At 37.2% G+C, this 26,462-nt stretch overlaps 2 protein-coding genes across 5 annotated transcripts in view; one reads left to right on the forward strand and one right to left on the reverse strand.

The window, feature by feature from the left end:
* Positions 1–26,462, forward strand: part of CEP192 (centrosomal protein 192) — a 99,045-nt gene that overhangs the window by 13,047 nt on the left and 59,536 nt on the right. For all 4 annotated transcript variants that reach the window (XM_070420704.1, XM_070420705.1, XM_070420706.1 and 1 more), the window contains exons 6-16: positions 2,425–2,474; positions 4,956–5,076; positions 6,859–7,007; positions 7,682–7,823; positions 8,487–8,620; positions 13,727–14,057; positions 17,287–17,430; positions 23,353–23,417; positions 23,981–24,190; positions 25,443–25,569; positions 26,302–26,432. In XM_070420704.1, the coding sequence (XP_070276805.1) occupies positions 2,425–2,474; positions 4,956–5,076; positions 6,859–7,007; positions 7,682–7,823; positions 8,487–8,620; positions 13,727–14,057; positions 17,287–17,430; positions 23,353–23,417; positions 23,981–24,190; positions 25,443–25,569; positions 26,302–26,432 (1,604 nt within the window). The remainder of the gene's footprint in view (positions 1–2,424; positions 2,475–4,955; positions 5,077–6,858; positions 7,008–7,681; positions 7,824–8,486; positions 8,621–13,726; positions 14,058–17,286; positions 17,431–23,352; positions 23,418–23,980; positions 24,191–25,442; positions 25,570–26,301; positions 26,433–26,462) is intronic.
* LOC139014282 (mitochondrial import inner membrane translocase subunit Tim8 B-like) lies at positions 9,598–10,204 on the reverse strand. Its single transcript, XM_070421290.1, has 3 exons — positions 10,121–10,204; positions 9,879–10,012; positions 9,598–9,724 (listed from the first exon to the last, which is right to left on the reverse strand). Exons 1-3 carry the CDS (start codon positions 10,202–10,204, stop codon positions 9,598–9,600), a joined length of 345 nt encoding a protein of 114 aa, XP_070277391.1.

Genomic DNA, 26,462 nt, shown 5'->3' on the forward strand with positions numbered 1-26,462 from the left:
TATATATGAAGTCTTACAACTCAATAAAAAGACAACCCAATACTGTGTAAATGGGCAAAGGATTTCAATAAACAGTTCTCTAAAGAATTTGTACATATGGCCTATAAACATGAAAAGACGCTCAAATCTTTAGTCATCAGAGACAAGCAATCAAAGTCACGAGATAGCACTTCACACCTACAAGAATAGCTGTAATAAAAAAGATGGAAAATAGAAAGTGTTGATGAGGATTTGGAGAAATTGAAATCCTCCATCTATTGCTGGTAGGGCTGTAAAATGGTACAGCTGCTGTGAAAATAGTTTGACAGTTTTTCAGATGTTAAGTATAGTGTTGCCATGTGATTCAGCAATTCTAGTCCTAAGGGTATACCGAAGAGAAATGAAAATATATGTCCATACAAAAACTTTAACATGAATCTTCATAGCAGCATTAGTCACAATAGCCAAAAAATGGAAACAACTTAAATTTCAATCAACTGATGAATGTATAAACAAAATGTAGTGTATATCCGTACAATGGAGTAGTATTCAGCCATCAAAAGGAGTGTAGTATTGATAAGCGCTGTAATATGGATGAACCTTGGAAACACTATGTTAAGTGAAGAAGACATACACAAAGGGCCATATGTTGTATAATTCTATTGATCCGTAGGTAAATCTATAGATACATAAAAGGCAAATTGATAGGATGTACATTAGTGGTTACTAAGGCCTGGGGGGAAGGGAGAAAGGGGAGTGACTGCTAATGGGTACAGTGTTTTTTTTCAGGAGCAATGACACTCTTTTGGAACTAGAGTCAATATGGTTGTACAACCTTGTGAATATACTAAAAACCACTGAATTTGACACTTTCAGAGGGTGATTTTATGATCTATAAATTTTCTGTCAGTTAAAAACTCCCCATATGCCTATCCCACAGTTTCATTTAGCAAAAAATTTTGTCATACTTGCTTCAGCTCTTCTGTATTTTATTACTTTTTTTTTCCTGTTATTTAAAAATTCCAGACATTTTATTCCTACACTAGAGGCCTGGTGCACAAAAATTCGTGCACTCAGGGAGGTCCCTCAGCCTGTTCTGCACCCTCTCGCAGTCCGGGAGCCCTCAGGGGATGTCCAACTGATGGCTTGGGCCCGATCCCTCCAGGAAGCAGGGCCTAAGCCACAGTCTGGCCTCCCTCTGTGGGAGGTGACCAGCAGGCCTGTCGGGATGGCGCAGGTGGCCAGTGGCCGCCCCCGCCCCCCATTGTGCCACCACTGCTGGTGGCCTCCCTCTGCGGGAGGCGACCCCAGCAGACTGATCTGGGGACAGCCAGTGGCCAGTTCCGCCCCAAATTGCCCTGCTGCCGCTGCTGCCGCCTGTGGCCTCCCTCTGTGGGAAGCAACCGGGTGGGCGATCAGGGGATGGTGCTGGCCCCCATCACCCCGCCGCTGGTCACTGCCGCCCCTCCCCCCATTGCTGTCCCCTCCCTCTGCCCGCTGGCATGCGCCTTGGTGGGTCTGGTGCCACCTGCTTTCCAGCCCTGCCCGCTGCTGACCAGTCGTTCCACCGTTCAGTCAATTTGCACATTATGCTTTTATTATATAGGATATTTCAGTGTGTATCTCTGAAATTATGGACATTTTCTTGCATAACCACAGTGCTATTAAAGACCACTAAAAAACTTAATTATTTTATTACCATATGGTACTGTAGTCCATATTCAATTTACTAATTATCTCAGTTGCTTGAATTTGAGTTCAAGGAAGGTTATATTATGTCATGGTCCATTTGGTGTGTCTTTTAAATCAATGCCTTGTTGAGATAGGCTACGTCAGTCCCCGTGTAGATTGCCTCAGTATTTGGATTTTGTTTGCTTACCCAGATTGTCATTTTCCTCTCTTCCCACTATCTTCTGTAAAGCAGAAGCTAGCTTTAAAGGTTTATTAGATTCATATTGAAGTGTTTGGGGTATGTGAATAATTTTTTACCCTTCCATTTTAATAGTTGTTTTTTTAAAACTTAATTGATGGGTTCCAGAGCATCATTTAAACGTACTGTGTTCTGCCCTGGCTGGTTTTCTCAGTGGTTAGAGCATTGACCTGTGGACTCAAGGGTGAAAGGTTTGATTCCAGGTCAAGGGCACATACTTCGGTTTGGGTTTGATTTGTGGCCCCAGTCATGGCATAGGTGGGAGGCAACCAATCGATGTCTCTCTCTCTCTCTCTCTTTCTCTCTCTCTCTCTTTCCCTCCTCCCCTCCCTTCCATTCTGTCTGAAAAATAAATGGCAAAAATATCCTTGGGTAAGGATTTAAAAAAAGTGCTCTATGTTCTACTTAAAGGGAAAAGTGTTCAGTTGATTAATTTTCTGTCTTTAAATATTATTGGATATTTAGTTGATAAAATAACTTGATCTCTCAGTTTTTGTTTTTGTTTTCTTAAATAGACTCACCTTTTGATGTTTGTTTACGATCGTGGATGAATAATGAGAACAAGGTAATCTTTTTTATGTTTGTTTTTAACATCCAGAGTAAGTTCCTATTTCACATATATAAGTGCTAAGTAGTACTAATAATAGAAGTCTTCTACTTGTAAATAGCAAAAATCCAAGGTACTGCTTTAAGTAACTGGGAAGTTGAAGTAGTGCTAGACTCAGGACTGTCTATTCCTGGGCTCCTTGTGTCATATGGACTGGCTGTCCCTCTGCTCTACTTCATTCTGTGCTGGTTCCCTCTACAGTGCTGGCTCCATCGGGGTAAGGCTTTCTCTTTGTTTTGTTTAGTGTATCCTGTGTGCCTGCCACATTGTTCACACATACTCAATAATTTGTTGAATGAGAGGGACACTATCTTCATGTGTAGGTGACTCAGGCCTATACTCTTTACATTTGTGATAACAAAAGAAGAGCATGATCTTTCTGTGGGGTAAATTAAAAAAAAAAAAGTAGAGGGCTATTCTAATGAGCTCACTTGGGTCATATATCTTCCCCTTTGTAGGTTGATGAGCCGAGGGGTGGGTTGAGATAAAACGGTCTGATTTATGAGGTGAACCTTATGTTCACTTCAGTGTGTTTGTGTATGTGTGTACGTGTGCATCGTACATACACAGATAGAAGAATGTGACTGACAACCATACAGGAAAAAGATGTGGGCTCCTCAAAGGAAGGGGTGTTGAGCGGATAAGCAGTTTACGTTCAACATAAACAGTGAGGTTGGATTTTAAGCCTATAGTCTCGTATTTATGAGACTTGTTTACAAAACGTAAACTAAGTACTTTTAAAACTTATAAAACGGAGATGCAAGTTTTGTTTTACTTTCATAAGAATTTTTAAGATAGTTTTTGTAAAATGATTACAAAAGGGCTTAAAGTAAGAGTAATTGGGCGAGGTCAGTGGGGGAAAAAGGAGACATGTAGTACTATATATAATACTTTAAACAATAAAGAATTAAAAAAAAAAGTAAGAGTAATTTCCCTCCGCCAGGGGTTGGCAAACTGTAACTCATTGTCCAGATCCCATCTGCTGCCTGTTTGTGTAAAGTTCTATTGGAACTCAGCCATGCTCATTTGTTTCTGTATTGTTTATGGCTACGACAGCTGAGTTGAGAAGTTGTGACAGAGACTGCTAGCAAAACCTGAAATATTTACTATCTGGCCCTTTACCGAAAGTATTTGTTGACTCCTGCTCCATAAGCCTACTTCCTGTGTGTAACTACTGATCGCTTCAGTGTGAGAGCTGCTTTTTATAGGAAGTTCAGATGTGGTCAAATTGAAATTGAATCAGAAAGCAGATTTCTTTGGACATTTAGAAGCAATGGTTTCTGAGAAGAGAGAACATACCTTTTCCCTTCAATATGTAATTTATTTTCTTAGGATGGTTGAAGAATTGATTTCCTAAAAACATTAGATATCATTGATGATAAGAGGGGGGCCATAAAACTTGAAAGCAGGAAAACAAGTATAGAAACATGAGATATTTAATAAAAAGAAAATGAAAACATGATAGCAGGAGGAAAATAAGTGTATTTAAAAACCTGGACCAGAGGGAGCTACTACTGCATTTGACTTTTGTTTTGGCTTTGACTGTCCTGGTATCCAGGGCAGTGAAAGAAATATGTTTTGATAGATCTCATCATCTAAACTGTAAGGACTACACCACCTTCGCAAAATAAGGAAGTTTCCAGCGTCCCTCTAGTTCAGTTGGCCCTTATGTAAGACGCCACGGATGTCAGGATGGATCGAGTTCTCTGTAGCATCCGTGACCAAAAAGGCAGAGGTGTTTTACATATTGTTCTTCCTCATACAGGTTTTTCTCTAATTTTTATTATAAAAAATTTCAACACACAGAATTTAAATTCCACAACAGTAGTCCTTGGTGCCTTAGATCTTTATGAGCATAATAAGGCTGTGCTGCCCTCTATAAGTCTGCAGTTGCATTGAGAGCCCATGCGTTTAATCTTAAAAATTAATGTGCATTTTGCAAGCTAATTCTTAAGGTGGTATTGCTTGATATATAATATGATTATGAAATAAAACCAACACTTAGAAGAAAACGTTACATTTTATTCTGGGCCTTAGTGTCCTTAGGGTTACTTGGTTCCTGGATTGAGGAGCAGAGAAATCAATTTTTCCATTGTAGGTTGCTGAGCCACTTTGCTATTATTTTCACTTCTATCGCAAGCCTGTTTTGCTCAAATTCAATCGTATATTAGTATATCAACTATATTTCTAGGTCTTTCAAGCATGTGTACATTTTGAAATAGTAAATTTTAAGGATGTCTTATTGGATGGGTCAGGGGAAGGGAGGTGGCATCAAGGTAGGAAGAAAGTTATTACGGATATAAAACAACTAGGCCTTCATTGCCTAAATTGTGAATCATAGATACTGAGCACATTGGTGATCCTTTTTGCAGCCTTGTACGTACTATGGTCTTCAAAGCTGTGAGTGTGCTTCTCTTACATGCATTTTATTTCTTATAGATTGTTGTTCCTGATGCTGGAAAACATTTTGAAGGGAAGAATTCAAACAATGACTTAAGCCATACTAGTTTAATAGAAAATGAAAAACTTATGTCACTGACAAGCTTGGATGACTCTTCTGGTACTGTAATGTAATTTGTGTTTTCCTAGCCCTTATGTTGACATTCTGTGTCTTTCTGCTTCTTGGTTGCAGTTGTTCCTATGCCAGATTTTTGTTTCTTTGCTTTCTCCTTTCTTCCTATCTTCCAGCACTCAAATGGCTTCTTCTGTTAAATGATGGACTTTTGAAGCATTTCTGTGTATCAATCCTGATATGATTATGCTTATCCCTGAGTTTAGTATCATAAGGGTACAAAGTAGTAACCCTAGGTTCCACTTCAGTTTAAAGCAGTATGTTAAGAAATTGGGGGAACCATGAAATATTTGGCCTCTGCTTTCTGAAAGACCTGCCAAATAAGAGAAGAGATGCATAGCTAAACATCCAACTGTATTATGTATATTATGTGTTCCTCAGTACAAATTGTGCAAGAATCATGGGAGGGTGACAAATTCTGATTGAAGAAGCTATCTGTGAGCTTTACTGAAAGGACACAATTTTTCCTCCTTCTTGCAAAGGCCTGTGATAGGCCTTAACGAAGGCATGGGAAGAGAAGTACATTTCAGGAAGTGGGAATAACTTCAGCAAAAGATCCTGGGGGGGGGGGGGGGGGGGGCGCGGATATAGCCAATGTTTGGGGAATAGCCAGTAGTTTTGTGTGGCATATTTACAGCACTTGTAGGAATCTGAATTGGAGAGTAATCCAGAAAAGGAGGCAGGGATCAAATTATTCATGGCTTTGAAGGCCAGGCTGATGGGCTGAGTGGGATAAGTAGAAACTAAATTCAGGACAAGTTTTGCTGCTAAAGTTTTTAGATATTTTTGGATGGTGGAATTGTTGACCTGAATTTATATAGAACTTTCTTTGAGTATGCTAGATTCTTAGAGGTAGAATAACTAAGTCAAAGGTTATGAGTACTTTTAAGGCTCTTAATGTTGATTGCAAAATTATCCTCTTGAAAAGGCAGTGATAACTTACAGAACCATTCTTGCCCCTGCTGGGCTGGTTGTTGAAACATTAAAAAACCATTGCAAAGACAAACAAACAAAAACACTGCCCCGATGTTTTTTTTTATCTGTTTATTTGCAACTTTCTGCTTTTGGTAGAGGTTGACTATTTTTTTTTTTAAAATATATTTTATTGATTTTTTACAGAGAGGAAGGGAGAGAGATAGAGAGTTAGAAACATCGATGAGAGAGAAACATCGATCAGCTGCCTCCTGCACGTCTCCCACTGGGAATGTGCCCGCAACCCAGGTACATGCCCTTGACCGGAATCGAACCTGGGACCTTTCAGTCCGCAGGCCGATGCTCTATCCACTGAGCCAAACCGGTTTCTGCGAGGTTGACTATTTTTAATCATGCCTATTAGGGTTCAATTTTGTTACATTATTTTCCCTTAATTCCTTCTCAAGATCAGATATTGTTTGAAGTTTCATACTTAATTATTATTCATCTAGAATTTATTTTTATGATGGGCTTATCCATCCTTTTTTGATAGTTACTCATTTTCCACAACATTTTCTAAATTATTTGCCCTTTTTCCAACTGATCTTTAATGCCACATTTATTATACCCTAACATAGGGTTTATGCCAGGATTTATTTTTGTGCTATCCTATCAAAGAAAGTTAAATATTTAGTTATATTGGAATCCTCATAATAATTTATAGACAGAAATGATAAGTTTTTCCATGTTATATATTAAAATCATCATTGATTTATATGTCTTATCAACCTTTTTGGTTAAATTATCGTTCATTCACTACTTTAAAGCCTGTTCTATTTTTCCTCCATTTACTAATAGATGATGATATTGATGATGAAGAATTTTATGATGATCATTTGGAGGCTTATTTTGAGCAACTTGCAATTCCAGGAATGATATATGAAGACCTAGGAGGAGAGGAACTTCCAGAAAAAGATTTTAGGTTGCCTATAGGTGGTCTCCGTCTGGTATGTTCCAATTATTATGTTTTTCAGGAATTTGACATTAGAAAATTATTACTGGTCTCATTGGATACTAACATAAAACTTAAGCTTTTGGTTTTCTTGGAATTCTATTTTTCCTCAATATAAACCGACGAGAAACACCGTTCCTGCTTCCTCTTTCCATCACACAGAAAATTAAAAGAATAGTACAGTACAGTCAATGTGTATATACCCTGACTTGTTTTGTAAAATGACCGAATTTCCCCCCTTCTGATTACATTAAACATTTGGCAAGAATTCAGGTTAAACATTTTCCTCATGAATAGATTAAGATTAAACGTGGGTGATGTGGATGTCTCATTGCATCACTCAGGGGACAGATAAGTCTGTTTGTCCCATTAGTGATGCTGGGTCTGATTATCTAGGTTAATGTGTCAGCCAGATATCTCCTACCCATTTGTTGTCAGTAAGTCCTCTGGGATGATACATCAAGGTCATGTGAACATTCTGATTCCTGAACAGCCTTTTATGAACTGGATTTAGTGTCATTGCTGAGGCCTCTCAGAAACAATTTTTACATTTTACAACTACCTTGGCATCCTTCTATGAAGAAGACATGTCTGCTCCCTATATTTTATCCCTCAAAATGTTTGTTTTTAATTTTAAAAATTCATAAAGCTAAGATACTCTTTCAACAGGCAAATGGAAACGGTAATTTAAACTGTAAATTTCAGTCAGAAAATAACAGCTCTCTGATTTCCCATGGCTCACACTCTTCAGGAAATTCTGAAACAACCCACAGAGAGTCTGAACAAGGCCATGTTTGTCTCCCTGGGACCAGTAAGTATTGATATGATTCCTTTGTTTTTAAATTCTCTTTGACTTTAATTTTTTTGCAAAAAATCCCCTCATTTCTTTGGTATGATTTAATATGTATTAATCCTTGTATCCCCCCAAATCTTGAAAGTCTGAAACTTTTCAAAAGAGGTTTTTAAAAAAAAAAAAAAATTAAAAGAGGAAGTTTATTTAGAAAGTTACAGAGGTAGTGGAAGTGACCAGCTGGGCTGCATAGGCTCAGGAAACAATTTACAGAGGCAGGAGAAGAGCTCTTGGAACTTAGGAGAGAGTGAGGCATAGATAACTCACCTGGAAAGGAGAAAGGGAAAGGAGTGGGCATGCTCCCAAGAGGGATCATGCTCAAAAGAGCTTTTAATAAAGCCTGAGGACACTGGTATTATTGGGGATACTGTAGGTTGTAGATTACAAATGATTGTGCTCTATCTAATGCTTGAGCATTAGAAATGAATTCTCTGTATGATAGCAGTTTGGCACACTTACTGTTACCTCATACTGTTGGTTATTTTCTCTCTCATGCAAATTGCTATATTTGTTATATGAAAGCTAAGTATTAGGTTTACATAAAATAATTTGAACAGCAAAAACAGTTATTACATTAAGTTACTGAAACTTTGACATTACTGCATTATTTTTCTTATATTTTAGGTAATTCTATAGATAACGGAAATAGTAGAAGGCATGTAGATGATGTGTTACCATTTTCCTCTAACACCTTGAGAAGTGAAAAAAAGAAAGAAGGGGCAGAAAGTTCAAAGGGTATTGTTCGTCATTGTGACAGAGTAAGTTTATTTGCATTTTCTTTAAATGTTCTATGATAAAGTCTTTTCTGATAGCATTTTTATTAATTTATTTTTAAATAATTTTTATTTTTCAATTATGGTTGATGTACAATATTATATTAGTTTCAGGTCTACAACCCATTGCTTAGTCATTTTTATAACTTATGAGTGATCACCCCTGTACATCTAGTACCCATCTGGCACCACATATACTTATTACAATATTATTGGCTATATTCCCTATGCTATACTTTATTATTTATTTATTTATTTAAATATATTTTTATTGATTTCAGAAAGGTAGGGAGAGGCAGTGAGAGAAACATCAACGATGAGAGAATCATTGATTGGCTGCCTCCTGCACGCCCCACACTAGGGATCGAGCCCGCAACCCCAGCATGTTGATGCTCAACCACTGAGCCACACCACTTGGGCCACTATGCTATACTTTACATCCCTGTGACTGTTTTGTAACTACAAATTTATGTTCCTTAATCCCTTACCTTTTTTACTCAGCCTCCCAACCCTTTCCCACTCTGGCAACTTGTCAAAATGTTCTCTGTATCTGTGAGTCTGTTTCTGTTTTGTTTGTTCATTTATTTTGTTCTTTAGATTCCACATGTAAGTGAAATCATATGGTACATATGATAATGGCAGATGTTAAAATCATTGGTTAGAGTCTATGAAGGATGCTATCTTTCCATTTTTTGGAGAGCATACTTCCCTTTCTCTAGAGTGCTTTCTTTTCTCTCGAACTCACACTTATTGAATAATTGTTGTGATACAGTGTGGAGTTTCTGAATTCTAAATAAATAAATTTCACTTTGAATATTTGATCTGTTATTTTTTAGCACCAACAGGCTTAGTTAATAGCCTGAAGTTGACCTGACAGTGGGTTGACAACTTTCCCTTACTGGCCCTTCAATCTGCTTAATAACAAGCCCTTTGCTTCTTCTGTCATTCTTCTAGGGAATGGCCTACTGCCCTCCTTTCTGTACATTCTGGGCACAATGACTGGTGATGGCGAGAATAGTGACAATGAATCGGTCCACAGAGCTAAAGAGACAATTTTCAGTATGAGGGTCTAGGCTCGTGGTCGGCAAACTGTGGCTCGCGAGCCACATGCGGCTCTTTGGCCCCTTGAGGGTGGCTCTTCCTAAGCCTTAGGAGTACCCTAATTAAGTTAATAACAATGTACCTACCTATATAGTTTAAGTTTAAAAAGTTTGGCTCTCAAAAGAAATTTCAATCGTTGTACTGTTGATATTTGGCTCTGTTGACTAATGAGTTTGCCGACCACTGGTCTAGGCGATTCCCTGGCTTCTCCACACATTTATCCCAACGTAGCTCCATGAAGTGGTGCACCCGCAGCAGAGGTGCCACGACTTGTTTCTTTAGCGAGGGAACTGGGTGTAGCAGGGACATCGGGTGACCTCACCGCAGGTGCCTGGGACCTGTACTTTAGCCTCGTTTCTCTTTACCCTGGTCCCTGTCCCGCACCTGTGTGGTGAGCTGTGCCTTCCGTTGCTGGGCCACCAGTGGGCACTGCAGTTCCGCTTCGTCGGCCTCTCCCAGCTCCGCCATTGTCCCGAGTGCTTTGTTACCTTATTGCTTTCCTTAGACTCCAGTCAGATGGGACTTTCCAATACAGTTGACCCTTGAACAACACAAGTGTGAACTTTGTGGGTCCTCTTATGTGCAGATTGTTTTCAGTAAATATACATTTGGCCTCTGTATCCCAGGGTTTTGCATTCGCAGATTTAACCAATCTTGGATTGAAAACGGCATTTCCAATCTTTGGTTGGGAATTTGTAGATGCAGAGGGCTGACTGTATGCATTGTTGTATGCCATTTTATATAAGGGACTTCAGCATCCATGGATTTGGGAATCCACAGGGGTCTTGGAATCTAGATCCAGTTACCTGTGGATATCAAAAGACTGTAGTTAAGTTTTGGGGGAGTCAGTAGTTATACGGGGATTTTTGACTACGTGAGGCTCAGTGCCCCTAACATCCAAAGTGTCAACTGTACTATCATTATCTCCTCTTGAAACCCCATCTCCTAAGGAACGTGTGGATTGTTTTTCTTTTTTTCTTTTTTACGTTTCCTAATTCTTAAGTTTTCCTGAGAGTTAAACTTTCAAAGTGTAAACAAAGATCTATTTTGTGTTTAGGCTTAAAAATCTGTCAGAGAAACTGCATTCCTCTTTTTTGTTATTTATTTTTTCAACAAACCCTTTGTCTTGGGCTGACTTTTAAAAGATCACAGCAAGAGCGAAAACCCCATCCCAGAAGCAGTCATCTATAAATGATTGAGCACCAGTTTTCCCACCAATGGCTCCTTGGGTTTGGGGAGAGTGAGTGGCTATCCGAAGCCCATGGCACTACCCTGTCATTCTGCCTGGGTGGTGTTCAGTCTTGAAGGTGTTCAGTCATAATCCCACAGGTAGTAGCTTTGCCCAATTGGATCCTCAACCAAGCACATAAAGGGTTCAAGTGCATTTCATTAAAAGAGTGCAGCGATTTTGGGAGAGGATGGGCTGTAATCACTTGACTACATTCTATATTTAAGATTTAAAAAAATATATATTTTATTGATTTTTTACAGAGAGGAAGGGAGAGGAATAGAGAGTTAGAAACATCCATGAGAGAGAAACATCGATCAGCTGCCTCCTGCACACTCCCCACTGGGGATGTGCCCGCAACCAAGGTACATGCCCTTGACCAGAATCGAACCTGGGACCCTTAGTCCTCAGGCTGATGCTCTATCCACTCAGCCAAACCGGTTAGGGCTCAAGATTGTTTTAAGTCAGTTTATTGAGGAGAGAGCTAGTTCCCCACATTCTGGTTCTTTTTAATCTGTGCTAATGTTATATATGAAAAACAGTTATCTAGTTTTAAAATATATTTTTATTGATTTCAGAGAGGAAGGGAGAGAGAGAAACACCAATGATGAGAGAGAATCTGTTGATTGGCTGCATTTTGCATACCCCACACTGGGGATCTAGCCCACCACCCAGGCGTGTGCCCTGACTGGGAATCGAACCGTGTCCTCCACGTTCTTAGGTCGATGCTCAAGCACGGAGCCATGATGGCAGGGCACAGTTACCTAGTTTTAAATGGCATTTGTCTCCTTTGTCTTTTTTTCTATTTGTCTTTGTTTTTTTGAAGCCATATTTTAACTTGTTTTTATAAACTTTTCTATATTAAGGAGATATTTTGATCCTTATGCATTTTATTCATTTATTTGGCTCAAAGAACAGAAATTTATTTTTATTATGGTTCTGGAGAAGTCCAAGATCAAGGTTTTGACAGGATTGGTTTCTCCTTATGCTTTTCTTGCTTCTAGGTGGCTCTCTTCTTCCTGTGTATCTTCATGTGGTCTTGCCTTTGCTGATCCTTATGCATTTTAGGTTTTAGTGTTTGTATTAGTTTTCTGGGGCTGCTGGTACAAATCATCAACCTTTTTGCTAGCTGAAAACAACATATTTTTATTTTTCACAGTTTTAGAGGCCACAATTCTAAATCCAAGGTGTTGACCTGGTGTTCCTTAGCTGTGGCAGAATTGATCCAATGACTACTTTCATCTTCACGTGGCCTTTTTCCTCTGTCGCTCTTTGTCTCTCTGAAGTTTTCCTCGCCTTATAAGTACAGTTGACCCTTGAACAGTGTGGAGGTTGGGGTGTCAAACCCTCTCCTATCCCACATGCAGTCAGGAACCCATGTATAACTTTTGACTCACCTAAAGCTTAACTACATCCTTTGCTATCTGCAGGCAATTGGTTCCAGATATGCCCGGATACCAAAATCCACAGGTGCTCGAGTCCCTTATATAAGATGACACCTCACAATTCATACAGTCGGCCCTTTGCATCCACGGTTCCCACCCGGAGATCAAAAATACTGTTTTCAATCTGTAGTTGGTTGAATCCAGGGATGTGAATGAAACCCAGGGATATGAAGGGCCAACTGTATATTATTAAAGAACTCCATATATAAGTGGACCTGGGCAGTTCCAACTTGTTTTGTTCAAGGGTTAACTGTACACTGCTCATTGGGTTTAAGGCTCAACCTAAATCCAGAATGATCTCATCTCAAAACCCTTAACTTAATTAAATCTGCAAAGATCCTGTTTCCAAATAAGGTAACAGTTTACAGGCACCTTGTTGTAAGACTCAAGCATATCTTTTTTGGGAGACACAATTTAATCCATGAGAGTGTTGACACGTAGAAGATGTTATTTACTGAAGAATATATTATCCATCTGTATTTTCTCCTACTACTTTCATTTTGATATAAGGTAGAGATGTAAGTTTATTTTTCTGTATGACAGTGTTAGAAAATCACCCAGTGAACCTATGACTTTATTTCAAAGTCAGCGTCTTTTCTGTTAAATATAACTACTTCCTTTTAGTATTCTAACTTTAAAAACTTTGCCCAGGAGGCTGTTTTTGTCACATATCTTATAACAGAAAAGACTGCTATTATAGGCTTTATTGGCACTTTATTCATAGCTGAATTTCTAAGAAGAGTATTGTAGGCACTTGAGCCCCTTTTCAACAGTTGTTATTCTAGGAAAGAAAAAGAAGTGCCATTTGGGAAAGTTTGTTGGAGAGCTTGGTCTTGAAGCAATGACTTACTTTGCTGTGTCTGATGCAATTGTCATTAGACTCTTAGGGACATTGGTAGTAGTTGCTGTTTTACTCCTATTAAAATATATTAATGTCTGTGTTTCCAAGGTCTGTCATTCATATTACTTTTACGAGGTTGGTCACGCTAATGGGCTTACTATCCTGTAGAAACTTTTAGTGGTAATGATAAAAGTTAAATTGACATTTCTAACATTCTGTAAATGTAATGAATATGTTGGACCCACTTTTGGTACCTGAATCTGTTGTGTGTTTGCAATGATCACATTATGAATTTAGGTTTTTGTCAATTGCTTAACATTGGGTCTTACATAATCTAGAAGAATATAGTGAATACTCTATAGTCTGTTCTCTTATATAATAAACATTTGTGTCAACTACATAATTTTTGCCCATAACATTTTGGAATGAGTTTTGAAAAACAAAACTTACTGTTGCTCTTTTATTGCTTTTTAAAGGAAAGCACAAGAGAAGAAGTTCTGGTGAAGACTATCAGGACTGCTAATACAAAATTTAACCCTGTTTATTTTCATGATGATACAAATGTCAATAGAGGTGATTTTGACCTGCTGAATCCTTTAAAACTGGAGGCAGGGTCTCCTCATCAAAATAAGCAATTGGCATCAGATTCAGACACTAAGATTCCTAAAGTATCCATTCAAAAAAATATGAACATAGCATCTTTGAAGCCCATTAATAAAAATAGTATTAATTCTGATATTCTCCAGTCACCAACTAGCGAAAGAAGAGCATGTGAAAGTTACGAGTCCATTGAAAAGAATAAAGACCGTAAGTGGACTTTTTTTTATAAGAATATATAAAATATTGTGTATATATTTTGAATAGAACATATTTCTAAGTGGGACTTTCCTCATTTTTCATATTAAAATACTTATGTTTTATGAATTTAAAAAATAGTATTTTAAAAATGAAGATGGTGCCTCAAAATGAAGAAGGGTAGTGTGTTAAGGCTTTGGAGGCAGAGAAAGCAGTGCTGAAAGGCATCCACAGCCACACAAAAAAATGGAGATCCTGCCCAGCTGGTGTGGCAACCCGAATATATCCGGAAGAGTCCCCCAGGAGAAACAAGCTTGACCACTGTGCCATCATCAAGTTCCCCTGACTACCAAGTCAGCCATGATGAAGATAGAAAATAACAGTACTCTTGTGTTCATTTTGGATGTCAAGGCCAACAAGCCCCAGATAAACAGGCTGTGAAGAAGTTTTGTTACATTGATGTAGCCAAAGTCAACACCCTGATCAAGCCTGATGGAGAGAAGATGGCATATACATGTTCGACGGGCTTCCTACTATGGATATTGCCAAGAAAATTGGGGTAATCTTAAGCTGTGTCCAGCTGTGAGTTTGGGACTTGAGGAACAGTTCAGCACTCTGTTCCCCCACCTAGGCCATACCACATGCCAATCAGCACTGCTCCCCTCCCCCCTCCTCTGCCCTGTGCCCATGGCCACTAGCACAGTGTGACTGGGCCTGAAGCCTGGGGCTGCTGCATTCTAGGGCCATGCAGGACTACAACCAAGGCACTGCTGGGCAGCCAGGAAAAAGTTGACAGCTCACCCTGGAAGGGCAGTTGAAGTCAATCATAAAGAAAATTGACTTGGACTCAGATGGCTTTCTCACCAAAAGTGAACTCAGTTCATGGATTCAGTTGTCTTTTAAACATTATGCTGTGCAAGAAGCGAAACGATAGTTTGTTAACAATGATAAAAACAGTGATGACAGTGTGTCATGGATGAGTGCAACATGCAGATGTATGATTGTGTGATTGACTTTGATGAGAGCACAGCTCTGGCTGTTGCAGAAGAGGAGTCTTTTAGGCAGCTTCATTTAAAGGACAAGAAGGGATTTGAAATAGCTAACCAGGATGGTTTGTATCTTGAAGAATTTATTGTTTTTGAGCATCCTGAAGAAGTTGATTATCTGATGGAATTTGTCATTCAAGAGGCTTTAGAAGAACATGACAAAAATGGTGATGGATTTGTTAGTTTGGAAGAATTTTTTAAAATTTAATTGATTTTAGAGACGGGGCAGAGAGAGAGAGAGAAACATGGGTTTGTTGTTCCACTTATTTATGCATTAATTAGTTGATTCTTGTATGTTCTCTGATCGAGATCAAACCTGCAACCTTGGCATATCTGGATAACACTCTAACCAAATGAGGTACCCTGTCAGGGCTGGAAGAATTTTTTGGTGACTATAGGCAGGATCCAGTAAATGAAGATGCAGAGTGGATCTTGTTGAGAAAGATACTAGTAGATTCCTAAATGATTATGACAAAGATACCGATAACAGGCTTGATTCTCAAGAGCTGTTGTTACCTTAGATGGTACCCAATAATCAGGGTACTGGTCAAGAAGAAACTCTTCATCTCATTGATGAAATGGATGTGCATAGTGACAGAAAACTCTGAAGCAGAGATTCTGGAGAACCAGGACTTGTTTCTTACTAGTGAAGCCACAGAGTAAGACTGATCTGTCATAATGAGATTTAATCCCTGGTTATATCTCAGAGTACTGGCTCCTTTTCTAAATTGTTACCAGCGTTACTTTTGTGATAAAATATTGATGAAGTTATTTTCCACTCTGAAATCTTACCAAATGTATCTTAATGTAGATGATAACCTTGGTCTTTTAGGAAAACAAAACAAAATAAAACCCTCATACTTACTTAAAAATGTATTGAAGAAATAAAACAATATTGAGTCATCTGACTAATAAAGTCTTTCCTAAATACTCTGTATGTTTAGTACTATATTGTGGGATATTTTGAGTTCTATTTCCATACTTTTAAAAAGTGGGAGATTTTAGAGATGTCTTACCAATATTAAAGGAGTATGTAACTGAGCTATCAATTTTTGTTTAAGTACCATTAATTTGGGAATTGACCAGAGGACATTGTTTTTAGGTTTTGCACTTTGCTTTAAAACCTTTAAAGGAACCTGTAGAAAGGATATACACCTCACATAAAAGTTGAGAAGTTCTGCTTAATTTTAATATGGTTTCTACCTCAAACTGATTGTCAAACTGCAGTGGGAAGACCAGAGAGGGTTGGGGGGCAGAAGGGAGGGGAGTAAGAGATCAACCGAAGGACTTGTATGCATGCATATAAGCATAACTAATGGACATAAGACACTGGGGGGTAAGGGAGGGCAGGGGATTGTCAAGGGCGGGGGTGGGGGAAGGACACATATGTAATACCCTTTGTAATACTTATTATAATATTTTTTTAAAAGAATAAAAAAAAAATAATATGGTTTCTATAAAGGGTTTTATTGTATGAAATAGAACTTTATATTTTTGTATATGTATAGATAGTAGTTATATTTAATGTGTAATAGCTGTATTGTGTGTGGAATTTGACATTGTCTAGAACTCTTTTGAATGATTAAAAATGAAATATCCTCTCTTTAAATAAATATATAAAAATAAAGTGAGTTCAGCTAGCTCAGTGCTTGGCAAACTGCTGCTCGCGAGCCACATGCGGCTCTTTGGCCCCTTGAGTGTGGCTCTTCCACAAAATACCGACTTCTGTGCATGGGCCAACAAAGTTTCAATCGCACTGTACCTGCGCGCCCGCACGTGGTATTTTGTGGAAGAGCCACACTCAAGGGGCCAAAGAGCTGCATGTGGCTCGCGAGCCGCAGTTGCCAACCACTGAGCTAGCTAATTCTAAATATAAAAAATTTTCACTGTAAATAAATAATAACATAAAATGGTATCTTTATTCACAGATCTGATAGAAATATACCTTTCTAAGTCTTCTTTTCCTTTTCCCCTAATTCTCCATTAGATACTTTTACTGTAATTAAGGCTGGCTTATCAGAGAGATATTTTTCTTTGGGGGAAATTAATTTTCCTTTTTCTAACTAGTTGTGGGCAAATTTTAGGACTGTTGATAGCTAAGATAAGGCAACTAACTAACTAACATTATTTAAGGATATTTTATAATTTTATTTGTTGTATGTATCATTGGATATTTTTGGAATTTTATTTTTTAGAAGCTGATCCACCGCAGAATGTGGTTTATCAAAATGAAGAAGGTAGATGGGTCACTGACCTTGCTTATTATACATCTTTTAATGAAGAACAAGATTTAAATATGCCTCCAGTGGATGAAATGAATGAAGAATTCAGAACTGGTTGTAAGTGGATATCGCTAACCACATTATTGTACCATTTTCATTGTTTCTGATGGTTGGTCACATCAGATCCTTTCTGGAATATACAGTACTTAGCTCTTCACTTGTTTTTATTGGAATAAAGGCTTGAAAGAGTGCTAAACATTGCAGAGTGAGCTGAGCCTTTTTCTTAAAGACAGTGAATTAGACCAGCAGTCTCTTCAATTTAGAACCTTTATAGTATTGCAAAATTAGGAGGCTTTACTTTCTTACTTTTTAATATCTGTCTTGAACAAAAGAACTATTCTGATAAGTGAGCAGTTACAAAAGTCAATCCATTTTGTAGTAAAAGCTAAGAAGTGTGGTAGAAATGATGGGAAAAAAAGCAATGAAGAAAATATGTAAAATCTCAAAGGATGAACATATTAGGAACATAAATTAGGTTTGTGGATTAGCAGAATCTCTGAGAGTGAAAGGGAAACTGGTAGGTCTGCAGAATCATGGCATTTTGTCTTAGTCTGCGGAGATGTTGCTGGGCTGCTGCGGCTCCGGACCCTGAACACCTCTAAACGGGATGAGAAAAGCATGCAGTGGCCTGGAAGCCCAGTCTTATTTTTAATAAGCTCAGAAGGTGCCAGAGAAAAGTTTTTCTAACTGATTCTTGTACTGAACTCTTAAACATCTGATGATGTGGAACTACAGAGATAAGGCATTTTTTTTTCAGCCCTTAAGAAACCATCCATCAGCTAAAAGGGGTAAAATAAAAATACAAAACAACATTTAGCAATCACAGAGAAACACAGATCAAGTGCTTTGGAGTTTTAGGAGAAATAACTTGTTTGAGGGGGTAACAAGGCTTTCGAGATAGTTTCAACATGTGAATATTTGGGGGCATGAGAATCCCAAATGGATGGAAAACCCATTGAAAGAGAATGAGATGAGAAAGTGTGGGCATTTATGGCAAGAAATGGAAAGGGGGAATGGGAGATTCTTTAGGATATAGAAACATAGGTGTCACTGTGAGAATGAAAAGAAAGTAGCTAATGAAGACATGGAGGTAGAATGGTTAGGGTTTTGACTGGGTTCCAGTTGCTGGTAGAGAGTCGAGAAAGGATTGAGGTTTGTGATCTTTTTGGGGGAAATGCCAGTACTATTAACTGAGATAGGGGAAATCAGAATAAACTGTAGAATGTTGGATGATTGTGGTTTGAGCTGGGAATATATGGTAGTTGGAAACGAGTTGGAAATGGGAGGTTAGGTTACTGTTAGGCCTTGCTCAATGATGTCTTGATTTAGAAAAGACACACTGGACAGTGGATATTGACTTTGTCACTTAAGTCAATGGCAATGGAATTCTTAGGTGTTGCTGGTGGGAAATGTAAATCGATACAACCATTTAGAAAAGTTGTTTGGCAGTATCTAGTAAAGATGAATTTTATGAAATTCACACTTTATGAACCACTATATACCCAGTATATGGAGTGTATATAATTTACCAAAGACATATGTCAAAATGTTTATAGCAGCACTGTATGTATTCGCTCTATACTAGAAACTTCAAAATTCCCATTAACAATGGAATGGATTATGTTTATTCATATATTGGAATGCTGTGTAGCAATGGGAATGAATGATGTGTAGCCACTTGTAGCAACGTGAATAAATTTCACAAATATGGTAAATAAAATAAGGCTGACTAAAAATACATACTATAATTCTATTGTATACAGTTCAAACATCTGCTCTGTGAAGTCAGAAGCAAGGGTAGTGGTTACTCTGGGACAGGCATGTAGTGACAGGAAGGATGCTCAAGGGGCCTTTTGGGTGTTGTCAGTATTTTGTTTCTTGATCTGGTGTGTTGATATGGCTACATGCATGTTCAGATTGTGAAAATTCATTGAGTTGTACACTTGCATATACTTTTCATAGGTGTGTTATGCTTTTAGAAAATTTTTAAAAATTACTCATCAAACAAAAACTTTTAAATTCATATTACAGATTAAGGGCCCATTTTCCTAAAATGTTAATAGTTTTAATAAACAACAAAAAACCCAATTACTCAATATAGAATTAGGCAAGGGATGTAAACACAGAATTTATAGAAAAGGAAATAAATGTGGTCGTTTAGCAGCCTCTAGATATGGCAATATTGCAGCATCTAACAAAATTGCAAAGGTATATATTCTTTAACCAGGCAGTTCTCCTGGGAATTTATTGTTATTCACATACACTTGCATGAATGGTATGTAATGTATGTGCAGTGTTATTATTTGTACATTGTTTATAATAACAAAAATTTGGAAGCAACATGGATGTGCAAAAAAGGGGGCAGATTAAGTAAGGTACATCCCTGCAAGGAAATTCCCTGTGGCTATAAAAAAGGTAAAGGAGCTTGTTAGGTCCTGATATGGAATGGTCACCAAAATAAACTGTTTAAAATCCAAGACATACAAAGCCATGTAAAATATTCTAGCATTTGTGTAAAAAGGTGGAAGAGGGGAGGACACACATGTATTTGTAAATGCATATAGTGGAAAGATTTAAAAAAAGAAATGGATTGTAGGAATCTCTAGCTACTGAAACTCAAAAATCAAGTAGCGAGGGGTTTTAGGGGTACTTTACACACTGGTTGCTTCTGGAGGTGTGGTAAGTGGGGTCAGGGATGTGGTGGAGACGTTTCAGTATTTATTCCCTTTTACATCTGGGTAACTATTTTTTTTAAAATATATATTTTATTGATTTTTTACAGAGAGGAAGGGAGAGGGATAGAGAGTTAGAAACATCGATGAGAGAGAAACATCAATTCAGCTGCCTCCTGCACACTCCCCACTGGGTATGTGCCCGCAACCAAGGTACATGCCCTTGACCGGAATCGAACCTGGGACCCTTGAGTCCGCAGGCTGACGCTCTATTCATTGAGCCAAGCTGGTTAGGGCTTAACTATTTTTTAATTTAATTTAATTTATTTTTTGGGGTTAACTTTTTAAAAGTCTTTATTGCAGCATAGTATGCATACATATACTTTTTTAATTTTGAACTATGTGAACGTGTTCTATTAAAGGAAAAAATAAATAGATAATGGAGGAATTTAAGGAAAGCTTACTTGTGGGATGACTAACATGGGTGGTGAGGAAATGGAGAAAATGAATATGGAAAAATATTAAATTTGAAGAAAAGAAAGGATGAACTATATCAAAGGGAACCAGAGCCAGTGGAGCATATGAATAAAATGGGAGCCTTTTAATAGGAATAGGGTAGGGAATTTGAAAATGTAAGAGATATCCAGCAGAAGAAGAATGGACCAAGGGCATAATTTTTATAATATCAAAGTCATTTTAAATGAAAACTTACCTATTTAATAAACTTTTTCAGAAACTTTACTTGAGATACTACTACTCTTCCCCATTTCTGTCCTCTTCATTAGTTCCATATATCTGAGGTACTATGTACATTACTTCTATTTTATGACCTTGGATTTAAACACTAGGCAGGGGGTCAGGGAGTAGGACTAAGGCCTGCTTCAAAATTTAACAACTAGAACTTTCAGGTGACATTTGAAAGGACTCTTGTTTTAGATACGACAAACAATTGGGCATAGACTCAAAAAATGCAGTTCTGCTTTCTCATAATTTGTGACTAATTTCTGATGAACATTACTACAGATTTTTAACTGAAGAATCTCAAAGTTCGGAGAAAAAAATGCTTAGGAATATAATAAATAGCAATTGGAGATGTATACTTTTTTAAAAAAAATATATTTTATTGATTTTTTACAGAGAGGAAGGAAGAGAGATAGAGAGTTAGAAACATCGATGAGAGAGAAACATCGATCAGCTGCCTCCTGCACATCTCCCACTGGGGATGTGCCCGCAACCCAGGTACATGCCCTTGACCGGAATCGAACCCGGGACCTTTCAGTCCACAGTCCGACGCTCTATCCACTGAGCCAAACCGGTTTCGGCAAGGAGCTATATACTTTTAAAAAAATGTGATATTTATTCAAAATGAACTTTTGAGTTTTATTAAATTTTATTTTTAAAATAAATTTATTGGGGTGACATTAGTTAATAAGACTGTATAGGTTTCTGAGTTACCGTCTTATGGGCTGATTTCCTCCTTCTCTTGGATGTTAGATTTAGTTGGTTTATACTTTCTGATTTTAGGGCAGTGGTGGTTTTTATTTCAATTTTTAAAGTGGTATCATTTAAAATATATATGTGTATATTTTTATTGATTTCAGAGAAGAAGGGAGAGAAAGATAGAAACATGATGAGAGAGAATCATTGATTGGCTGCCTTTTGCACACCCTCACTGGGGATTGAACCAAAACCTGGGCATGCGCCCTGACAAGGAATTGAACCATGACCTCCTGGTTCATAGGTTGAAGCTCAACCACTGAGCCACACCTGCCAAGCAGGGCAATGGTTTTTTTGTTTGTTTGTTTTTAAAGCCATGTTTTATTGAGCACTTATTATGTACTGATCCTTTGTGTGCGTATTTACATGAATTATAGTATTAATTTTTAAAAATATTTTTTATTGATTTCAGAGAGGAAGGTAGAAGGAGAGAGAGATAGAAACATCAATGATGAGAGAGAATCTTTGATCAGCTGCCTCCTGCCTGCCCCCTATTGGGGACCAAGCCAGCAACCCGGCATGTGCCCTTGAATGGAATCAAACCCGGGACCCTTTAGTCTGCAGGCCGACACTATCCACTGAGCTAAACCGGCTAGAGCTGGGCAGTGGTTTTTTAACTTATGGTACCCCACAGAGAATTTTCATGGAAAATTTAGCATATGATTTCGGGAGCTTCATGGTTCCATTGATGCTTATTTATACCTCTAGGTTAGAATGTGCTTATATAAAAGAAAGGTAAAGAATCAGCACTATTTTAACAAGTAAAACTCATGACCTATCTTTGGTGCTGTACTTTTCCTAACTAGAAATATTCTCTTGTATCTATTCTCATTTTGTCTCAAGATGTTAATCTGGGACTGTGAGGATTTTCAAAAGGGCAGTTTGGATTGGATTAGCCCTTGATGGATCTGTAAGAGTGGGAGATATCCTTCTTGTGGGAGCCACAAGTGGACTGTCCCTTCTGGTTGCTATTGACTCTTCCCCTTTCTGCTCCTATTTTGAAATACCAGGCAAAGGCCCAGGATAAGCAACAGGCAGGCAGCCTAGCATTTAGCCTGTAGCCTTTTCTGATTTAGCCAATATGTGTAAAATTCTTTTTAATTCTACTGTCTGGAGCAGGAGCATTAAACTAGTGGCTTTCTAGGTTGCCACTGTCCCACCACTCCGTATTGTGTTACACCTGGCCCTCTTTGCTCATTCACTCCTAGCTTCTGAGCCATTTTAGTTTGTGGCCTTGGCCTAGGGGTTGATTCAGACCCATTCATTACCCTAAGGTGAATCGAGGTGCTTACACCGCGGGACCTCTTGTTACTGTTTGCTCAAGTTGTGGGATTTGCTGGGATGTAGGATTTCTCCTCTCTAAAACTGGGACAGTTATGGACAAAACAGGTGGTTGGGCAACCCAGCAGACATCTTCATGATGAGCCTACAGAATGGCTTGTCAGTCCATTAGTTCCAGATGAAATACCAGGGTGTTCATGGGGTACCTTAACTCAAGTGTACCAGATCTTTAAAGCTAAAATTAATGAGTCTTTTAAAAACAAAAATCTTAGATTGTAAAGCCCCCTTTAGTGAGTTAGGGCACTTTAATAACTGATTAAATCAATCACAGGAGGGTGTCTATTACCAAAAGTTTGAGTACCATAGACTATGTACTTAATGCAGATGCATCAATTGTGTGAGAGAAGCTTTCACATATCTTTTAAATTTTTTATTTCTTTAGTATTTCATTTTCCTAACTAGCTATGTTTTATTTATATGCTAGTATTTAATTGGCATCATATAATATTATACACCTATTCTTTTTAAGCTGAGGCATTGGAGTTGATTGCACAAGATGAAGAAGAATTTAATAAAGAGCACCAATTTATGCAGGTTTGTATTTTATGGGCATTAACCAAAGTTTAAAATTTTTCCTGTATTAATTTAAATGTAGCAAAATTTTTATTCCTATCTGAATAGATATATGGTTAGTATAGAATTTTATCTTGCTTTCCTCATAATTAGACAATTTCTGCTTTTTTCTTTACACTCGAAATTATTGATTGAAAAAATAACTGGCATACTGAAATAATATTTAATTTGCTTAAAATCAACTTAATAGTCTTCAAAGATATTTCCAGTTTTTAACCATATTTTAAAATGAGGTAATGCTATTTGTTTTTATTGAAAATATGCTCCTTTCTAAAGATTTATATTAATGAAAGTCAGTGTTTGATTAAGCAACATATTAAAACTGTATATTAAAACTCAAAGTATGTAAAATGAAGTTCTCTTCTTCTGGACTTCATTACCTGTATTTGCTGCTTAAGGTTGAATTTGTCCACATTTTTAAAAAAATTAAATTTTCTTTCTTTTTTCTTTTTTTTTTTAAATATGAGAAAAACAGAAAGAAGGCTTGCTGGGGAAATAACGTGAAATAATAACTTTCTTCCTAGGAAGAAAATATAGATGCCCAGAATACTTCAGTTGCACTAAGGGATACGTCGTGGGGAACTTCAGTTAATTACAATTTGTTGAGGAAATCACTTAGCACATCAGATTTGAACAAAGACGATGCCAGTTATTTACGTCTCTCTTTGGGAGAGTTCTTTGCTCAAAGATCTGAAGCTCTCGGTTGCCTTGGTGGTGGTTACAGTGTGAAAAGAGTAAGTATCATATGTACTGGAACCGGTTAAATTGACTAGCTGTTATATTTTGAATGTTATGATGGTATACCTAGAGCATAGTAGTATCTTTAAAGCAGAGACAGAATAGAAACATGTTAAAATAGTGGATAAAAGCTTAGATTTATTAGTTGGTCAGACCTTGACCCAGTCCTAGCTCTGCCTTTTAACCAGTTCTATGACATGGAATAATTTATTTAACTCCTCTATGCCTTAATTTTCCAATTTCTAAAATGGAATGCCATCTTACAGGGTTTTGTAAGAATTAAATGTGATGTTGCATGTGAAGTATTTAGCACCAAACCTAACATGCGGTAATATCAATACCTGTTAGTTACTATGGTTATAAGCATTGGTTGGTGGGAAGAACTTAAAGATTCATTTTTTTAACCTGTTGTTTAAAAACATATTTTGAAATATAGGAGTATTTCAGTTTAATAAGATGTAAAAAATTAAAAATGCAAACAATAATGATAGGTCCTGTGAAGAATGAGTAAGGATAAGGTGATGCTTTAGCTGTGGTAGTCGGGGTGACATCTGGGACCTAAATGATGAGAGAGAAGGAGGCAGTCACCAAAAGATCTGGAGGGAGGTTCTTCCCAGTAAATGGAGACTATTTTTATCAGGGGTGGGGAACCATTTTTTCTGCCAAGGGCCTTTTGGATACTTGATAACATCATTCGCAGGCCCAACAGTATTATTGTTTTTGTTGTTTTCATATCATGTTTTTGTCGTTTTTATATCATGCCTCTGTTTTTATATCCTTTTGTTACTGTTTATTTATTAATAAATTTATTATTTTCATATACATTTTACTAATTTCCTTTCATCTCTCACACTTCTATTATAGTGAAAGGGCCAATAGCAATATTAAAATATCTCCACTAATTAATTCCCTTTTAATGTGCACGAATTTCGTGCACCGGGCTACTAGTTCAATAATAATTACTGAAGGAACAAAGTGTCATTTCTGGGTTGTTTTAATTTGGATTTCTTAGTGAGGGCAACTAATTACTTGACCATATTAGTTCTGATGATTAAAGATAGCTGGCAGTAAGGAAATAAAAGGTTCTATGTGGACTTTTAAGTTCATCTCTAGTCATTTAAGTTTAAATAGAAAGAAAAAAATATTTGTTGAAATCATTTAGCTAGGTTACCAATATTAAGATAAAGTAGTTAGAATTTCTCAAAGCAGTTGAAAATGAAGGAAATAATTCATATGTTTATTTTGTAGCCATCATTTGGTTATTTTATTAGATCACCAGAAGAGAGAGAACCTGTTGCTTTAATAAGAAAATCTGATTTATCACGAAGTGATTTGGAAAAAGAAATGGCTCGTCTTAACCATGATCCATTTTCAGGTAATAGATTAAATGAAAGAATTTTTAGTAACTCTTTTTTAACTTGTAAAAAAAGAGTAAATTAAATGGTTGTGTGATTATGTTCTTAATGAGTGAAAATGTATGAACCACTTCAATTTTTTCAGTATTAGTTATTCATTTGATTCTTATATAATCCCACATTGCCTTTTAAATCTAAATTGGAAACAAGTCATCCAAAATCCACCTAAATACTTTTGTAAAAATCAAAGTAGATTTAATTTGTTCAAATGGGTTAGTTAACTTTGTCCTATTAGACAACTGAGTTAATGAATTATAACTGTTATATTTACTATTTAGGTAGACTTTTAAATAAAGAGGTATTTTGAGATTCAGACTGTGTTATAGTATGATAAATATCTATGATAAATATTTAAAATCAAACTTTTTTGGTTAACATCCAATGAGCAAACAGCTGTTTTTTGCTAGTATAAATTCAACTTGTGTATTTGTGAAATGTTTAAAGCTGAAAAATATTAAATGAGCTTATAAGAGGAGAAATTAAAATCCACAAATTTGTTTGCAGAATTTAGCTAAATTAACAATGGTATGGCCTTTGTCTTAGTGACTATACCTTTATTCAGTTTTTGTGAAGATGACTGATATTTGGGTAAAAGGATTTTTCCTTGGCAATTATGTTGTGATCCTTATCCCACAGATTGTTTCTGTGAGATAGTGTATAGATATAAGTTGAATATTGTATATTTCCTACAGGAGATTTAAATGAACACTCCAATACACAACTAAGTGAAGGATCAGTTACACTTCAGGCGGAAGAACTGGAGAGTATTTCACAAGTGGATGAAAACGATGTGACATTAACTGCTAATAAAGGCAAAACAGAGGTATCATAAGCCTTTCATGAAGGAAAGCTA

The sequence above is a fragment of the Myotis yumanensis genome, unplaced genomic scaffold (genome assembly GCF_028538775.1).
Source record: "Myotis yumanensis isolate MYYU_CA2020_CCGP unplaced genomic scaffold, mMyoYum1.0.hap1 SCAF_7, whole genome shotgun sequence".
In the NCBI taxonomy this organism is placed as follows: Eukaryota; Metazoa; Chordata; class Mammalia; order Chiroptera; family Vespertilionidae; genus Myotis; species Myotis yumanensis.

Bases quoted from the DNA above. Each gene is read 5' to 3' on its own strand.
- LOC139014282 (XM_070421290.1), bottom strand. From the start codon at position 10,204: ATGGCGGAGCTGGGAGAGGCCGACGAAGCGGAACTGCAGTGCCCACTG. The intron at 10,013-10,120 runs GTGCGGGACAGG...CCCTCGCTAAAG, and splicing joins AGGCACAGCTCACCACACAG to AAACAAGTCGTGGCACCTCT. The intron at 9,725-9,878 runs GTACAACGATTG...CGCGAGCCACAG, and splicing joins AACAGAGCCAAATATCAACA to TTTGCCGACCACGAGCCTAG.